The following is a 13558-nucleotide window of genomic DNA, read 5'->3' on the forward strand; positions in this document are numbered from 1 at the left end:
AAAACAAACAACACAAAGCAAAGATATAACCAAGCATGCTTGTTGTTGTGTATCTCTATCCTTGATCAAATATTTGAATGAATGAATTAAGATCAAAAGGGACAGGTCTCTTGCCTTTTAAATCCCCAGTTGGACATGCTGTGAGAGACCTTATATGAATAGGCGGGGATGAAGGTATTTGGATACTAAAGAGCATTATTAAAAATAACATTTAAATTGATAAACTGATCAATGATTGATTAATTATGGTTTAATTTAGGTTGCTAATACTAAATTAATCAATCAATCAATCAATGTTCATTACATTATCACCATACACTCAACATATGAGTGAGATGAGTTTAATCCAACAACTGGTAACATGAGTTTTCCTTGGGTTGGCAACAACAACCACAAATGTAGAGCGCGTGTGAGTTAGATCAAGGGTCACTTGATGAGTGGGATTCAACAAGATATTATTTTTTGATGATCATTGTTGACACGTCAATAAAGATCCAATGTCATCTTCCCAGGCCTCTTTGACACATCATTCATTCGTTAATTCATTCATTCATTCCACTATCAATTAATATATATATAATAAGATGTCAATTAGACTACTCAAACAAATACAAAAGAGTGTAGCAACAACATCTGTGTTGAGAAAGAATGGAATTACCAGGATTCAATCACATAGACTAATTAGAACTGATGGTCAACTTCCATCATCATCTTCATCATTAACATCACAAATGTTCACCTCAACATCAATACTCAATGTTGTATCAACATCCAACAATCAAATGTTCATGCCAAGGAGAGGCTATGCATCAATGGTATGTTTGAATGATCAATCAATCACATGAATAGTAGAGACTGACTTACTTATTGGAACAAACATAGGATGACTACAATAGGATGGCTGATGATTTTTTAAAGTTGATAAGTGATCAACAACACTTTGTTAGTGCATTGGATAGATTCAATGGATTGAAGGTGTTGATGCCTGGAGAGTACATGTTGATAAGAGCAACTTGTTTAAAGTTGTGTCAACGTGGTGATCTAGACAAGGCAGTACCATTGTACCAAGTGGTCATTGACAAGGCCAACACCGATCCCTATCTCAAAGCTAGTACACAACCAATTGCACAGGAGGCACTCAGGACTAACCCTGTATTGGCCATCGCCGAGCATCATGTATATCAAGCATGGCTCAACCTGGCCCGTATACATAATGCAAGGGAGCGTGTAGACAAGACCATCGAGGCAACAGAGAAGGCATTGCACTATTATCCAGACTCTCTCGAAGCTTTGGTACTCAATGCTATGTCCCACAAGCACAAGAAGGAGCCTGCCAGAGGACTCGCCGCCATCCAGCACGCTCTCAAGTTGGAGCCCAAGGATACCAGGGCCAGACTATGCTACGCGTCAATATTGTTTGAGCTGGGTCGAGCAAAGGAGTCCATCGCCGAGATGCTCTCTGTCTATGCATCGCTTCCACGTGACAATGCACTCAATGCATCACAGCGCATATATATACTGCACAAGGTGATGGACTATTACTTCATGGTGATCGCCTCATTGTTTGGTAACATTGGCAAGAAGAACTTTGCTGCCATTGAGAGCGAGCTCAGCAAGAACCGTCCAGCCAACTTGTCATTGAGGGCAACAGATGTAGAGCAGGCAGTCAAGGGCATGGAGGATACTGTAACAATGCTCAAATCATTGGCAAGAGATAAGAACAATCAAGAGTTTTTGGATTACAGTCAAGGACTGTGTACGACCATCATTCTGGCATCCAAAGAACTACAATGGAGCAAGCAGAACGGTATCAAAGATCCCAATCTCGAGCCATTCTTTGGTGCCATCCAAGACTACTACAAGTACATCTTGGTTGACTTCTTCCAATACAAGTAGGACTTTGAATTGTGTTGGCTGGCATGTATGTGGTGTTGTTGAGTTATGCAACACTTGGACACGGACATTAAGTTCTTGGAAACACACAGTCATTGACATGACTGTGTAACTCTGACTTGGACACACGATTTGAATGTTGTACCAACACTTGTTAAATATATATATATTTATTTATCTGTTATAGAGATACAACTTCTGATCGAGAATGAATAAGAGATGGATGGGTAGTACAAGGAAGTTATCCTTAAAGAATAACAAGAGGTCAGATACTAGTAATAAATCAATATTGAGAAGAAGTACAAGTAGAAGTTATAACAATAACTATAACAATCGAACTAATGTAAAGGATGAGGAGGTCGAACACCAATTTGATCAACAACAATATCTTCCGCCTCAATCACAACAACAACAGAGTACTTCAAATATGAATAACAACATCAACAACAACAATAGTGACAGAGATAGTTCTGTAACTACTTTGAATCCATTTAAACAATCAATTGATATATTAGATCTTTCTTTGTACACAAGTGGGCAATAGCTGAATGAATGTATGTTAATCAGCTGAGAGGAAAGAATGGAGGAGTGCACCTACTTTGGACATCAATCTTACGTCGACGGCCCACTCTTGTGACCCATTTACAACATCACTGAAGATACATGGCCCTCAATTGTCTCCCAACCATCTGACGACCAATCGCAATCACCTCCACTATCAAATCAATTGAGTAAATGTGTGTGGATAACTCATCGCTGCTGGCTTCGCTGGCATTCCGGAGCTGGCGCTCCTTCATTTCATACTTCCAAATTCTGCTCTTTATAGTTTTATACACTCTTATTCTTTTAAAAAAGGTATCTGTATCAATAATGTAGAATTGTAGTAGAAATAGAGACTTTAAGTTCAAAATATTAGAAATACTTTAATCCTAATTAAAGAAGGTCTTTTTCCGAATTCTACTACAATTCTACTTTCAGTACGTGTCACCGCCACAGCAGTGAGCACGTTGGAACTCTTTTTCCAACGAGTATCTGTCTAATCAATGTAGAATTGTAGTAGAAATAGAGTTTAGAAGTTCAAAATAATAATAATAATTAATCCTAAATTGAGGAGGTTATTTTTGTAATTCTACTACGATTCTACTTTCGATACTTGTTAGCGCTGTAACAGCTTGCACGCCCAAGAGAGTTACCAGGAGTGTACTACCGAAAGTTCTCACACTGTTCACCGTTTGTTCACCAAAAGTTCACCAATTCTACATGTAGGTGCTCTCTACAAGTATGACGTCGCTAGGATGTATGCCTCAATCTTGAGGAGCAGCGGCTTCATGATACCCATCAAGTGCGGCGAGTTCCAGCATCTGACCGACGAGGAGCTCAGCGCAATGAAATCAATCCCATTCGGTATCTATCGCGCAACGATCAATGGTACTCATGGCGCCTTCAAGCACAACAAGAACGATTACTACACTCACTATGACCTCATCTTTGCCAAGGAGCTAGGATTGACATTCAATCTCAAGACTGGCAGCAAGGCCAATGCGCTCATATACGACAGCAGCTGCAGGAAGTTTGGCTCCGATCTGTTTGGCAAGTACATCGATCAGGTCCTCGGCTGGATAGATGCATGTGAACCCAAATCTAGATTAGAGGAGCTCTGCAAGTGTCTCTATCAACGTCTATGGGGCGCTCTCTCCAAGCGCAACAAGACCAAGCAGAGCGCCAACATGGAGTGCGACGCAGAGGTGATAGAGACCAGCGATGGACAGAGAACGATCAAGCACATTGATATCAACCTGGACGAGGACTACTCAATCGATCGCATCACTCCAACGGCCAATGGTAGCGCGATGATCAAATCAGCATGCAACACCGACATGTTCGACACGCCATTCGCTCGCATCATGCCATTCATCATCTCTCGTGGTCGCAAGATGATTGGAACGATAATAAAGGACGACATTGACTGCATCAAGCGCGTGCACACCGATGGATTCGTTACGACCAAGCCATGGGCTATCAAGACTGGCAAGAAGTCACTCGATTTCCCAAAGATAGGCAAAGGGTGCGGTGACCTGCGCTATGAGGGTTACTGCCCCGACTACATCGTCGAGAAGTTCTTCAGTCGGTTTCGTCGTTGCTGCCATTATATATATGAGCCCATATTTCAAACTCTCCAACTGGCTTGGTCATGTTCTTGACTCTAATATCATTGGAGTCTGACAATGAGTCGTTCGATGATCCTGACGACATAGACTCTGATGACGAGGACAAGGGTCCTTATGTCTTTCGGTACCTGAACAAGAAGGACCCAGCCAAAGCATTGAGACAGTTGAAGCGATTGTATAACTGTGTATTGGTTGATCATCGAGAAGAACTGGCGATATTGCAGAAGGAGAGGAACCAATACAAGGATAAACTTAACAATATTATTGTCGAGCTGTTTGCCATCTACAAGAAATATGGCTTGTCACCAACATTATAATCTCTACATCCATCATTATGGACGTACAGACTACGACAATAGACTGTAGCGGCAACAACAACCACAACAACAAGAAGACATACATGCAACAGTACTACGAGGAGTTCAAAGAGCTCTTTGAAAAGGTAAGTGGTGATTGACTTCAAATTAATTGGACATTAAAAAATATTTAATGGTCCTGGTTGGCTTGATGTTAAGTTTGTGCAATGGGTTTAATTCATATCCAAACTCACTGTCACCCTCATCTGGTTTGGTTATCATATTGCCGTCATTCATATGATTTAATCAATCAATCAATTCAACTTCAAACATAGATATAAGTTATTATCTCTTTATTATTAATCATGGAACTACCCACTTTCATTATTGATAATAATATTGCTATTATATGTACAACTCTTTGTTTATTCATTGCTATATATTCATTATGGGAGATCTTAAAGAGTAAGTTCGACCCTAGAGAGCTTGACCAACTCGAGCTAGACCAAGCCCAAGAGCAACCACCTGTCCTACCCCAAGAGGCTCAAGAACAACCACCCATTGTTGAACCTGTCGTGCCCCTTGCCACACGCTTTGTCGATAGATACTATGACATAGTGTTGGACATCCAGAGGATAGAGGATCTGAAGAAGGGCTGGCCAATCTACCTTTCCCAACATTGGATCGATAAACACAAGCGAGTTCCTGCCAATGATGAGGACCATGTGAAGTATCTCCTGGGACTTGAGCAATCATTCACCGTAGTGGCAGTACTGGGTCTGTTCAACCGTGGCAAGACATTCATCATCAACCAACTCTCTGGTTTCACCTTGGAGTCGGGTCGCCGTGTCCAGACTAAGGGCCTATCATTTAAACAGACCAGAGAGGGAACCAATACCATCTTCCTAGACACTGCCGGTACCGAGACACCTCTATTCTACAAGAACCACCAGAACCTTACACCGGAGGAAGAGAGAAAACTGCTTGGTCAGAAGAAGGCCACCGAGCTCTTCAACCAGTCCCTCGCATATGCTTTCTCCGACATCATCGTGGTGGTGGTCAAGGAGCTCACATGGCCAGACCAAGAGTACATCAAGAACATCCAGAGAACCCTCGGCTCTCAGAGTGGATCTGCCGAAACCAACAAACAAACACAGTTGATTGTTATTCACAACTTTGATACCGTGACCGAAGAGAGTGAGTTGATAGAAATGTGGAAGAGATTCGTTGTCCAGACTCACACCGGTATTGAGAGGTATATGAAGGTAGTCAACACAGACGATATCCATATCTTCTTCCACGAGAAGAGCTTGGACTCTTCCAGACAGGACACCTTCCATTACTTCATTGCCAAGGATGGCTCCCCTGCTGGCAACAAGTGGAACCCAATTACGATAAATGCAATCCGTACCAAGATCTTTAGTAATCAAGTCCAGAGGACTGAGAGTCTTGATATGATACTCAAGAAGAACATTGATCACCTGCTAAAGGAGCGCTACTGCCGAAATCCACCCAAGGTGAAGATCGTGGTTAACAATCGAAATGGCCAAGCTCCAGGTCCAGACGAGGCGAATGCAGCTGCCCCAGTGAATGTAGAACCAGCCGCCATACATTCAGAGGTGGACCAGGACCCCGACATTGAGAGAGTCAAGAAACAATGGCACTTTGACGTCCCTGAGGAACCATATCTTCCTGGTTATATCACCATAGTTCCAGAGTCCAACGACGAGACTACCTACAACCTTGACTTGAAGTCCGAGGTGGACTTTAATGGCTTCAACATTATCTTGGTCCCTATCCAGACTGACGGTTTCACTCCGCACTACGACGTCATCACGGATGAGTTTGGCATGTATGTGATGGTCGACTTCCCAGGCTACATCTCTCACAAGATAGGTGGCTTCTTGAATTCAAAGATCATCCACAAGGACAACCGCTATTTCCTCAAGGTGTGGGGACGTCGTGACCTATACTCCATCACCCCTCCGAATCCCATAGACAATATTGACAACAACAACAACAACAACAACAAGGTAGTGGAGAAGAGGTCCTATGACGATCACCAGTTCAACAAGTTAACAACTCCCAAACCGCGTCCTTTCGGTGACTTCACCATCGAAGTGCCCATTCCGAATCAGTACTCAGTTGAGAAAGCCACTGTTCAGTATGTCTACCATGGTCAGGTCTTCTATTGTTTCAAGACTGTGAACACATCGGATACAATTATCATTCACCACTCTCCTGATGCTTAGCCTTGGTCTAACAATCCCTGGAAATATTCCACACGATCAATCAATCAATCAATCAATGACGAGAACAATAATAAACTATTGTTTGTTCACATTATTATTGGAGGTAACAACGTAGGTTACACCAACTGATGACGATGATGATGTTTATTAGGAACACGTACGACTAGTATTACTTTGGCTTGGGATGATTATGTCTACAATTATATATTGGACAGATGAATGAATGTTGGAGGAGGTCGCCTAAGTGACCTTCTTTTTGGACTTCTCCTTCTTGACCTTTGTGGCCTGCTGCTGTTGCTGGGGCTGCGACTGCTGTGGCTGTGGCTGTGGCTGTTGCTGTTGCTGTTGAGGTTGGACAAGTTGTTGTTGTGGAGGAGGTTGTTGATGTTGTTGTTGTTGCTGTTGCGATTGTAGAGTTGGAGAAAAAATAGGTTGGTTGTATACAAGTGGAATGGAGTTGGAAGAGATGATGGTTGGTGCGCTGTTATGTCGTTGAATGGTTGTTGGATGCTGTTGTTGTTGATGGCCTGACATGGCCGTTGCGAGAGAGTTATGCGAGAGTGCATAGTTGTTCGTGTTGTTGTAGTAGTATTGTTGTTGTAGTAGTTGTTGATGTTGATGTTGTTGTTGTTGTTGATGTTGTTGTTGTTGATGGTTGGAGATGATGGTGGAGGTTGCTTCGCTATTATACATCGGTTTGATTTGTTGTTGGTGCTGTTGGTGTTGTTGTTGTTGGTGATGTTGTTGTTGTTGTTGTAACATTTGCTGGTGGACGGAGAGTAGGTGTAGTTGTTGTTGTTGATGTAGTTTCTGTTGGAGACCTTGGTAATGAAGCTGTTGTGCATCCATTCCAACGACATCAGGTGACATTACTCCATCCCCCTTGTTGTTCGACTGCCCTTGTCCCTGTATCATATCCAACGTTCGCTTTGGTGTGATCTTTGGTGATGCTGGTACTACTGATGATGTTGCTGCTGAAGCGATCTGCTTGTCCATCGATGTCGAGTTCATTGGTGGAGCCACCGGTATGGAGAAGCCAGTGAATGATGTTGTGTAGGAGAGAGGGTTCTTGTAGGTCAGGTGCTCGGCAAACTCCATGTAGCCGGGGGACAGTGGTGTGGTCAAGTCCGGAGACATGTCCAATGAGCCAGACAGTGGTGCAAAGGATGGTGATGAGGGATGTACATATGATAGTGCAGGTGATCCGTAGAGATCGTTGCTGGAGAGTTGCGAGCCCATGAGGCCGCCACTACCACCCATCATGCTCGCCTGGTGCTCGATGGCCGCCTGCTGTGCGCTGGCCTGCTGCATCATTGGGATGGTGGGCGTGGGGATGTTGGCGTTCATGGGGTCGGTCAGCATGGCCATGCGGAACACGTTGAAGCTGGCCAACTTCTCGCGGAACATGGCCTCTGTCACGCAGATGCTCTTGTCTAGGTAGTCGCGCCAATCGCTGGCCAAGTCGACAAAGGAGGAGGCGATCTGCTTCCTCAAACCATCGTCAAAAGGCTGGATGACACAGAGCAGCATCTTGAGACAGTCCTCGAGCTGGGGCATGCGTGGCGTCGAGGTCCCATCGTTGAGATACTCGGCCGGGATGAACGTCTCGCGGATGCGACGGGCAAAGTCGGCCTGAACATTGAACGAGGGCCACGACTGGAAGATTGGACTCATGATCGACTCGACAGAGTCGCGAATGTCAATCTTGGACAGGGTGGAGGCCACCAGCGACGAGCTGGACTGGTTGAGTGAGAAGTTGGGCATGTGGACGGGGGAGACGGGTGTCATGAGCGGTGAGAAACAGCCACCCGACAGTGACAGGCCTGAGAGGCTGGGCGTCAGCATCGAGTGTGGAACGGTCGGTTTCATCGTTGAGCTGTCCGAGATGTTCAAATGCAGGTTCTTGTTCTTCTTGCGCGAGGGCGTCACCGTCGTGGTGGAAGAGCCATCGTCAAAGCTGTCGTTGGGTGTGATGTTGGTATTGTTGCTGTCGGACAGAGTGCTGGTGAATGACGAGTCCGAAGCATTCAATGATTGTGGGTCCGTCTCGATGTTGCCCCCAGTGCCTGGCGGCATGAAACCGCCTGAGCCCCTATCGGACAACTCGCCAGCAGACGTCTGTCTCTTCAAGTTTGGATAGCTGTTGGACTTCTTGTAGCCTCGCAACGACTGACTTGTGGTTGCGCCACCATCTGTCTCAGCGTTGCCGTTACCATTACCATTGTTGTTGAATACATTCTCAGAGGATGCGTCCTTCTTTGTTGTTGGCTTCCTTCTTTGCTTTGTGACTGTCGATTGATGTTGATTGATTGAATGAGGGGGGGCGTGTAAGTGATGGTGCTTGGGCGCAACAAATTCAAGCGCAAGTACATACCTGACTTCTTGGAGCCAGTTGGCGAGACGTTGGGCGATGAGGAAAGATTAAGGTTGTCGAGGAATGATCCTGCTGAAGTGGGCACGGATGATGAGAGATTGTTGGCAGAGCCAGCGAGCATTTGTGATGAGTTGGTCATGATGACCTCACCATTGAGTACAGGCAGGGAGGTTGAGACTACTAGGGGACTGCCATGAGCGTTGATGTTGATGACGGACGACGATGGCGCATGCGTTGTCATTGGGTATGTATGAGTCGTTGTTGGGATATTTACAGCGTACGTGGCGGGGATACTTTGGTAGAAGATGGCATTGTTGTTGTTGTTGGATGGTGTCGATGCGGCCGATGAAGACGAAGACATTGAGGTGAGTGCAGGTGATGATGGTGCAGACGATGTCAGAGGTGTGGTCTTGGACGATGATGCCAGTGATGACACTTGTTGTTGTTGGAGGCCCATTGATCTGCCCTGCTGCTGTTGCTGCAGTTGTTGCTGTTGCAGCTGGGCTGGTGTCATAGTCGCGTTGCCATAATTTGTGAATGACGTCTGTGGATTGATCATCATCTGATGTTGCTGTTGATGTTGCTGTTGGTGCTGCTGATACTGTTTGTCATTGTTGGAGGTGTTGTTAGAGGGGAATGAGCGAGGGTGAGTGCGAGGGCTAGGGTGAGGGCGAGGGTGAGGGCGAGGGTGAGGGCGACTTACCAGTAGCTGTGGGCTGGACATGTGTTCGATGAAAGGGAAGGCATCATATTGTGAGGGATGCTGCTGTTGAGGTGAGACTGAGCCAGGGTAATATCCAACAAGATGTGTATGTTGTAGTTGATGCTGTTGTTGTTGTTGTTGCTGGAGGTGATGGACAAAGTGTAGTGGCTGTTGCTGACCACCACCAACACCCCCACCGCCACCACCAACGCCAACGCCAACGCCACCTACTATTACATTGGCAACAGACAATGGTGATGTTGGCGATGATGAGTAGTTGGCATCATTATGTACACTACCACTTCCATTTATATTATTATTACTATTATTATTACTATTACTGTTACTGTTACTACTATTACTATTACTGCCGCTGTTGTTTAAGCCTGTGTGGCTGCTGCTGTCGATTGGTATGCTGCCATCGATCGATGTGGCGTAGGTGTGGTCCACCAGTGACAGCGAGTCCTCATCATACATTGGATAAAAGGACTTGGCATTCAAAAATGATGGATCGCTGTCGCATGTATCCATGATTACTTGATTGATTGTTGATTGATTGTTGGTGTCTTTTGATTATTTATATGTATATATATATTAATTATTATTTGTAGATAGGCAGGTTAACTGATCCAGGAGATTGATTGATTGATTCAACAGTGTTGGGGGAGTGGGCCTGGATTGGAGTGTTTGGCTCGAGCCAAGTGTGTGTCTGTGTGAGTTTGTGTTGTGTTTGTGGTGGGGGTAGAGTCCTTTTTGGATGTTTGATTGATAGACAGACAGACAGATTGACTGGTTGATTGACAGACAGATAGGATTGACAGAGTTGGCAATAAGTAGGACAAGGGGATTGATTGACAGACAGATCAGGCAGGTACTCCTGGTGTGTGCGTGTGTTTGATGGACACCCTTGATTGATTATTTGTGTGTGTGAGTGTGTGTGTGTGGTGATTGTGTTTGATTGTTTGTGATTGTGTGTGTGTATGTGATTGATGATTTGTCAAAATAGTGATAAGGTTATGAGCTGCAGAGAGGAGGAGAGAGAAGAGTGAGAATAGGGTCCATACAACAGTTGAAAGGGTTTTGTTTTTGAATTGTTATGGTCGTTACTAGTTAATCATCATAGCAAAGGAAATGACATGCATCAGGTCTGTATCTACACACACACACTCACACTCACTCAAGGTCCTCATCATTAATTTAAATAAAAAAACAATCAAAAAAACAAATACACACAGTTTGTGTGTGTGTGTGTGAAGGCCCGTTTTTGATGGACCTGTGCTTGTGAATGTAGGTTGTGTTGTTGAGTGATGGGGTTTGAGGGGAGGCCATACGTACATACATCAAAAATTACCGATCTTGTTTCTATCAATCAAGGTCACACACTTGCCCATTATGTCCATCTTTGCCATGAGTTTACATAGACACTCACAATGTTTTTGATTGACCCGATGATGTGGTATCAGTGTCTGGCGATCATTCATCATTACTCACCTGATCAGTGTGCAAAGTATGTTGTTCATTCATTCACATTCATTCGCATTAATAAATTATTATTATTCAATGTGACACATAGACTGACTCAAAGATTAGCGTCATTGGTTTAGAACCACTCTCTAGAAATAGGACCGGGAATGATGTACATTGACGCTGAACTCACTTGGCGGCTCATGTATGTGGTGACATTAGTTACATGTCCAAACTGTATACTTAAGAAGAACTACTGAGGACTATTATGGAGGGCGCCAAGCGGAGAAGGAGTGGAGGGTGGACCAAACCCTCTTGTGTGATGATCATCATCAAGAAGATATTTATTTTAAAAATTTAATTATTAATTAATTATTTTTATGATGAGGTCGACCCTGGGTAATTGAATTGATGAACACAGGACTGGGGATGGACTCGTTCAAAAATCACAATTCCTTTGATCATTTGCATAAACATCTCGTAGATTCACACAAGTAATCGTAATTACGAACAAATGGATAAATTGTTAGAGGAGCAACAGGAGTACTACAATCAACGCAGTGGGTAAGTGACCCAGGTATTGTCTGGCGTGGGATTGTTTAACTTGATTGATCGATCGATGTTGATTGAATGTTGATTGAATGATTGAATGCTGGGTCTCAGGCGCACTCAACTTTGTCGAATGCACCCACTCACGCTCACTCACTCAATCAATCAATCAATCATCCACATCCAATACCCGATTACTCCAGGGAGTACGACGATTGGTGGAACAGAAAGGGCGACTTTGACCATGGCGAGCAGTCCAACACTGAGTTCACCAGCAACAGGTCTGGCATTTATAGCTTCCTGGAAACGGTGACTGGCGAGTCGGTTATGGGTCCTGGCCAACTGCGTGTCCTGGAGCTCGCGCCTGGTACTGGCAACTTCACCCATTTCTTCTTGCGCAACACTCCTAAGCGCTTCAACTTGCGCTGTGAGGAGGGCTCCCCTGACATGATGCGCGTGCTAGGTAACAAGTACGCTGAGCTGGTCGCCGCGGCCGGCGACGCCTTCCAAATCCACCAGACCAACTTGCTCAATGAGCAGTTCGCACCGGAGAAGGAGCACTACGACATTGTCTTCTTGGGCTTCTTCATCAGCCACGTCCCACCCGAGTTGTTTGCCAGCTTCTTTGGCAAGATCTTCGCGGCACTCAAGCCTGGCGGCAGGATCATCTTTGCCGACTCCTTCTTCCCACTGCGCAACAAAATGGTTAACCAAGATGCTCACGAAGCTGTAGTCAATCGTGTTGAATATCAACAACAACAATCAAATGATTATGTTAGTAAGTCTCCTAATACCATGGAATCATTCCATCATGTGTGTATGTGTATTGACCAACCTCCCCGCCCTCATGATAGTTGAAAGGAAGTTACTCAATGGTGATAAGTTCAGGATTGTAAAGGTTGGATTCTCCGTGGATGATATCATATCTATATTGCAGCCACATGGATTCGTTATGACTCACGGTGATGGATGTTCAGTCAACTCTACATTCATTTATGGCAGTTTCTCAAAGCCAACTACTATTGCCCAATCAAATTGATTGATTGGCGTATACAATGGCATACATAACCATCAACTTGGATTATAGTTCAATAAATATATAAACAATATTGACACTACTAGAGAGTGTCCCGTGCCCATTAAAAGTACAGTCAATCAAGTCAATCATGACGTCAATCACAGCACACTCGCAATCAAATTGTTTACATGACTTGAAACGAAAGGTCCGGACTTTGAACCATTGTAACACAAACATACTTATATTTATCTGTACATATATATACTACTACATCTACTTATATAATGAAAGCACTGAGCAGGTTGTTATTCTTGATTGGTGTTGGATTGGTATCATACCATACCAACCCAACAAAGGAGGACTTTGATCGTCAACTCTCACAACGAGTGTCAGACAGAAGTGGAAAGATTGCTGTACGTACTCATCAATCAATCATCAATCAATCAGTCATACTCATAAATACTGCCTACTATTACTTCCCTAGGGATTCGTTGCAAAGAATGCAATGTCAATGTTCAACATTCTTGATGTTAGAGTACGCAACTGCATCTACTTCTCAATGGCAACGAGAAGGTATGATAACTCAAATGCTGAGGATCTAGTTGGAATAGGTGTTCTTGGCAAATGGTTCTTCCTTCTTGACGATTAGACTCGAGGATCATCAATCATTCAATCAAAGACAATCACAAACACAATCACATAGTCGACAACGATGTCGGCAACAACTACCACTACAGGACAACGAACATCTTATCATTAAAGGGGTAGGATGATAACATATAGTATCGACAACAGCTAGTTCAATAAATGAATGGATGGATGAATGTATGATACAATACCT

General features: G+C 44.1%; 6 protein-coding genes across 6 annotated transcripts; 5 read left to right on the forward strand and 1 right to left on the reverse strand.

Moving 5' to 3' along the window:
- Positions 1-731: 731 nt before the first annotated feature.
- SAMD00019534_032370 (hypothetical protein) lies at positions 732-1896 on the forward strand (the record flags this gene model as incomplete). Its single annotated transcript, XM_012901370.1, has 2 exons — positions 732-815; positions 883-1896. 2 exons carry the CDS (start codon positions 732-734, stop codon positions 1894-1896), a joined length of 1098 nt encoding a protein of 365 aa, XP_012756824.1.
- Positions 1897-3188: 1292 nt separating this feature from the next.
- SAMD00019534_032380 (hypothetical protein) lies at positions 3189-4378 on the forward strand (the record flags this gene model as incomplete). The annotated part of the gene is made up of 2 exons (XM_012901371.1): positions 3189-3981; positions 4053-4378. 2 exons carry the CDS (start codon positions 3189-3191, stop codon positions 4376-4378), a joined length of 1119 nt encoding a protein of 372 aa, XP_012756825.1.
- Positions 4379-4395: 17 nt separating this feature from the next.
- Positions 4396-6609, forward strand: SAMD00019534_032390 (hypothetical protein; the record flags this gene model as incomplete). Its single annotated transcript, XM_012901372.1, has 2 exons — positions 4396-4503; positions 4822-6609. The coding sequence occupies 2 exons, from the start codon at positions 4396-4398 to the stop codon at positions 6607-6609; spliced, it is 1896 nt and encodes a 631-aa protein (XP_012756826.1).
- A 240-nt stretch (positions 6610-6849) lies between these two features.
- Positions 6850-10163, reverse strand: SAMD00019534_032400 (hypothetical protein; the record flags this gene model as incomplete). The annotated part of the gene is made up of 3 exons (XM_012901373.1): positions 6850-8897; positions 8984-9584; positions 9687-10163. The coding sequence occupies 3 exons, from the start codon at positions 10161-10163 to the stop codon at positions 6850-6852; spliced, it is 3126 nt and encodes a 1041-aa protein (XP_012756827.1).
- Positions 10164-11664: 1501 nt separating this feature from the next.
- On the forward strand, positions 11665-12738 carry SAMD00019534_032410 (hypothetical protein; the record flags this gene model as incomplete). Its single annotated transcript, XM_012901374.1, has 3 exons — positions 11665-11714; positions 11903-12477; positions 12554-12738. 3 exons carry the CDS (start codon positions 11665-11667, stop codon positions 12736-12738), a joined length of 810 nt encoding a protein of 269 aa, XP_012756828.1.
- A 263-nt stretch (positions 12739-13001) lies between these two features.
- Positions 13002-13366, forward strand: SAMD00019534_032420 (hypothetical protein; the record flags this gene model as incomplete). Its single annotated transcript, XM_012901375.1, has 2 exons — positions 13002-13130; positions 13202-13366. The coding sequence occupies 2 exons, from the start codon at positions 13002-13004 to the stop codon at positions 13364-13366; spliced, it is 294 nt and encodes a 97-aa protein (XP_012756829.1).
- Between the last annotated feature and the right edge of the window lie 192 nt (positions 13367-13558).

The sequence above is a fragment of the Acytostelium subglobosum genome (assembly GCF_000787575.1).
Source record: "Acytostelium subglobosum LB1 DNA, scaffold: scaffold5, whole genome shotgun sequence".
Taxonomy (NCBI): domain Eukaryota; phylum Evosea; class Eumycetozoa; order Acytosteliales; family Acytosteliaceae; genus Acytostelium; species Acytostelium subglobosum.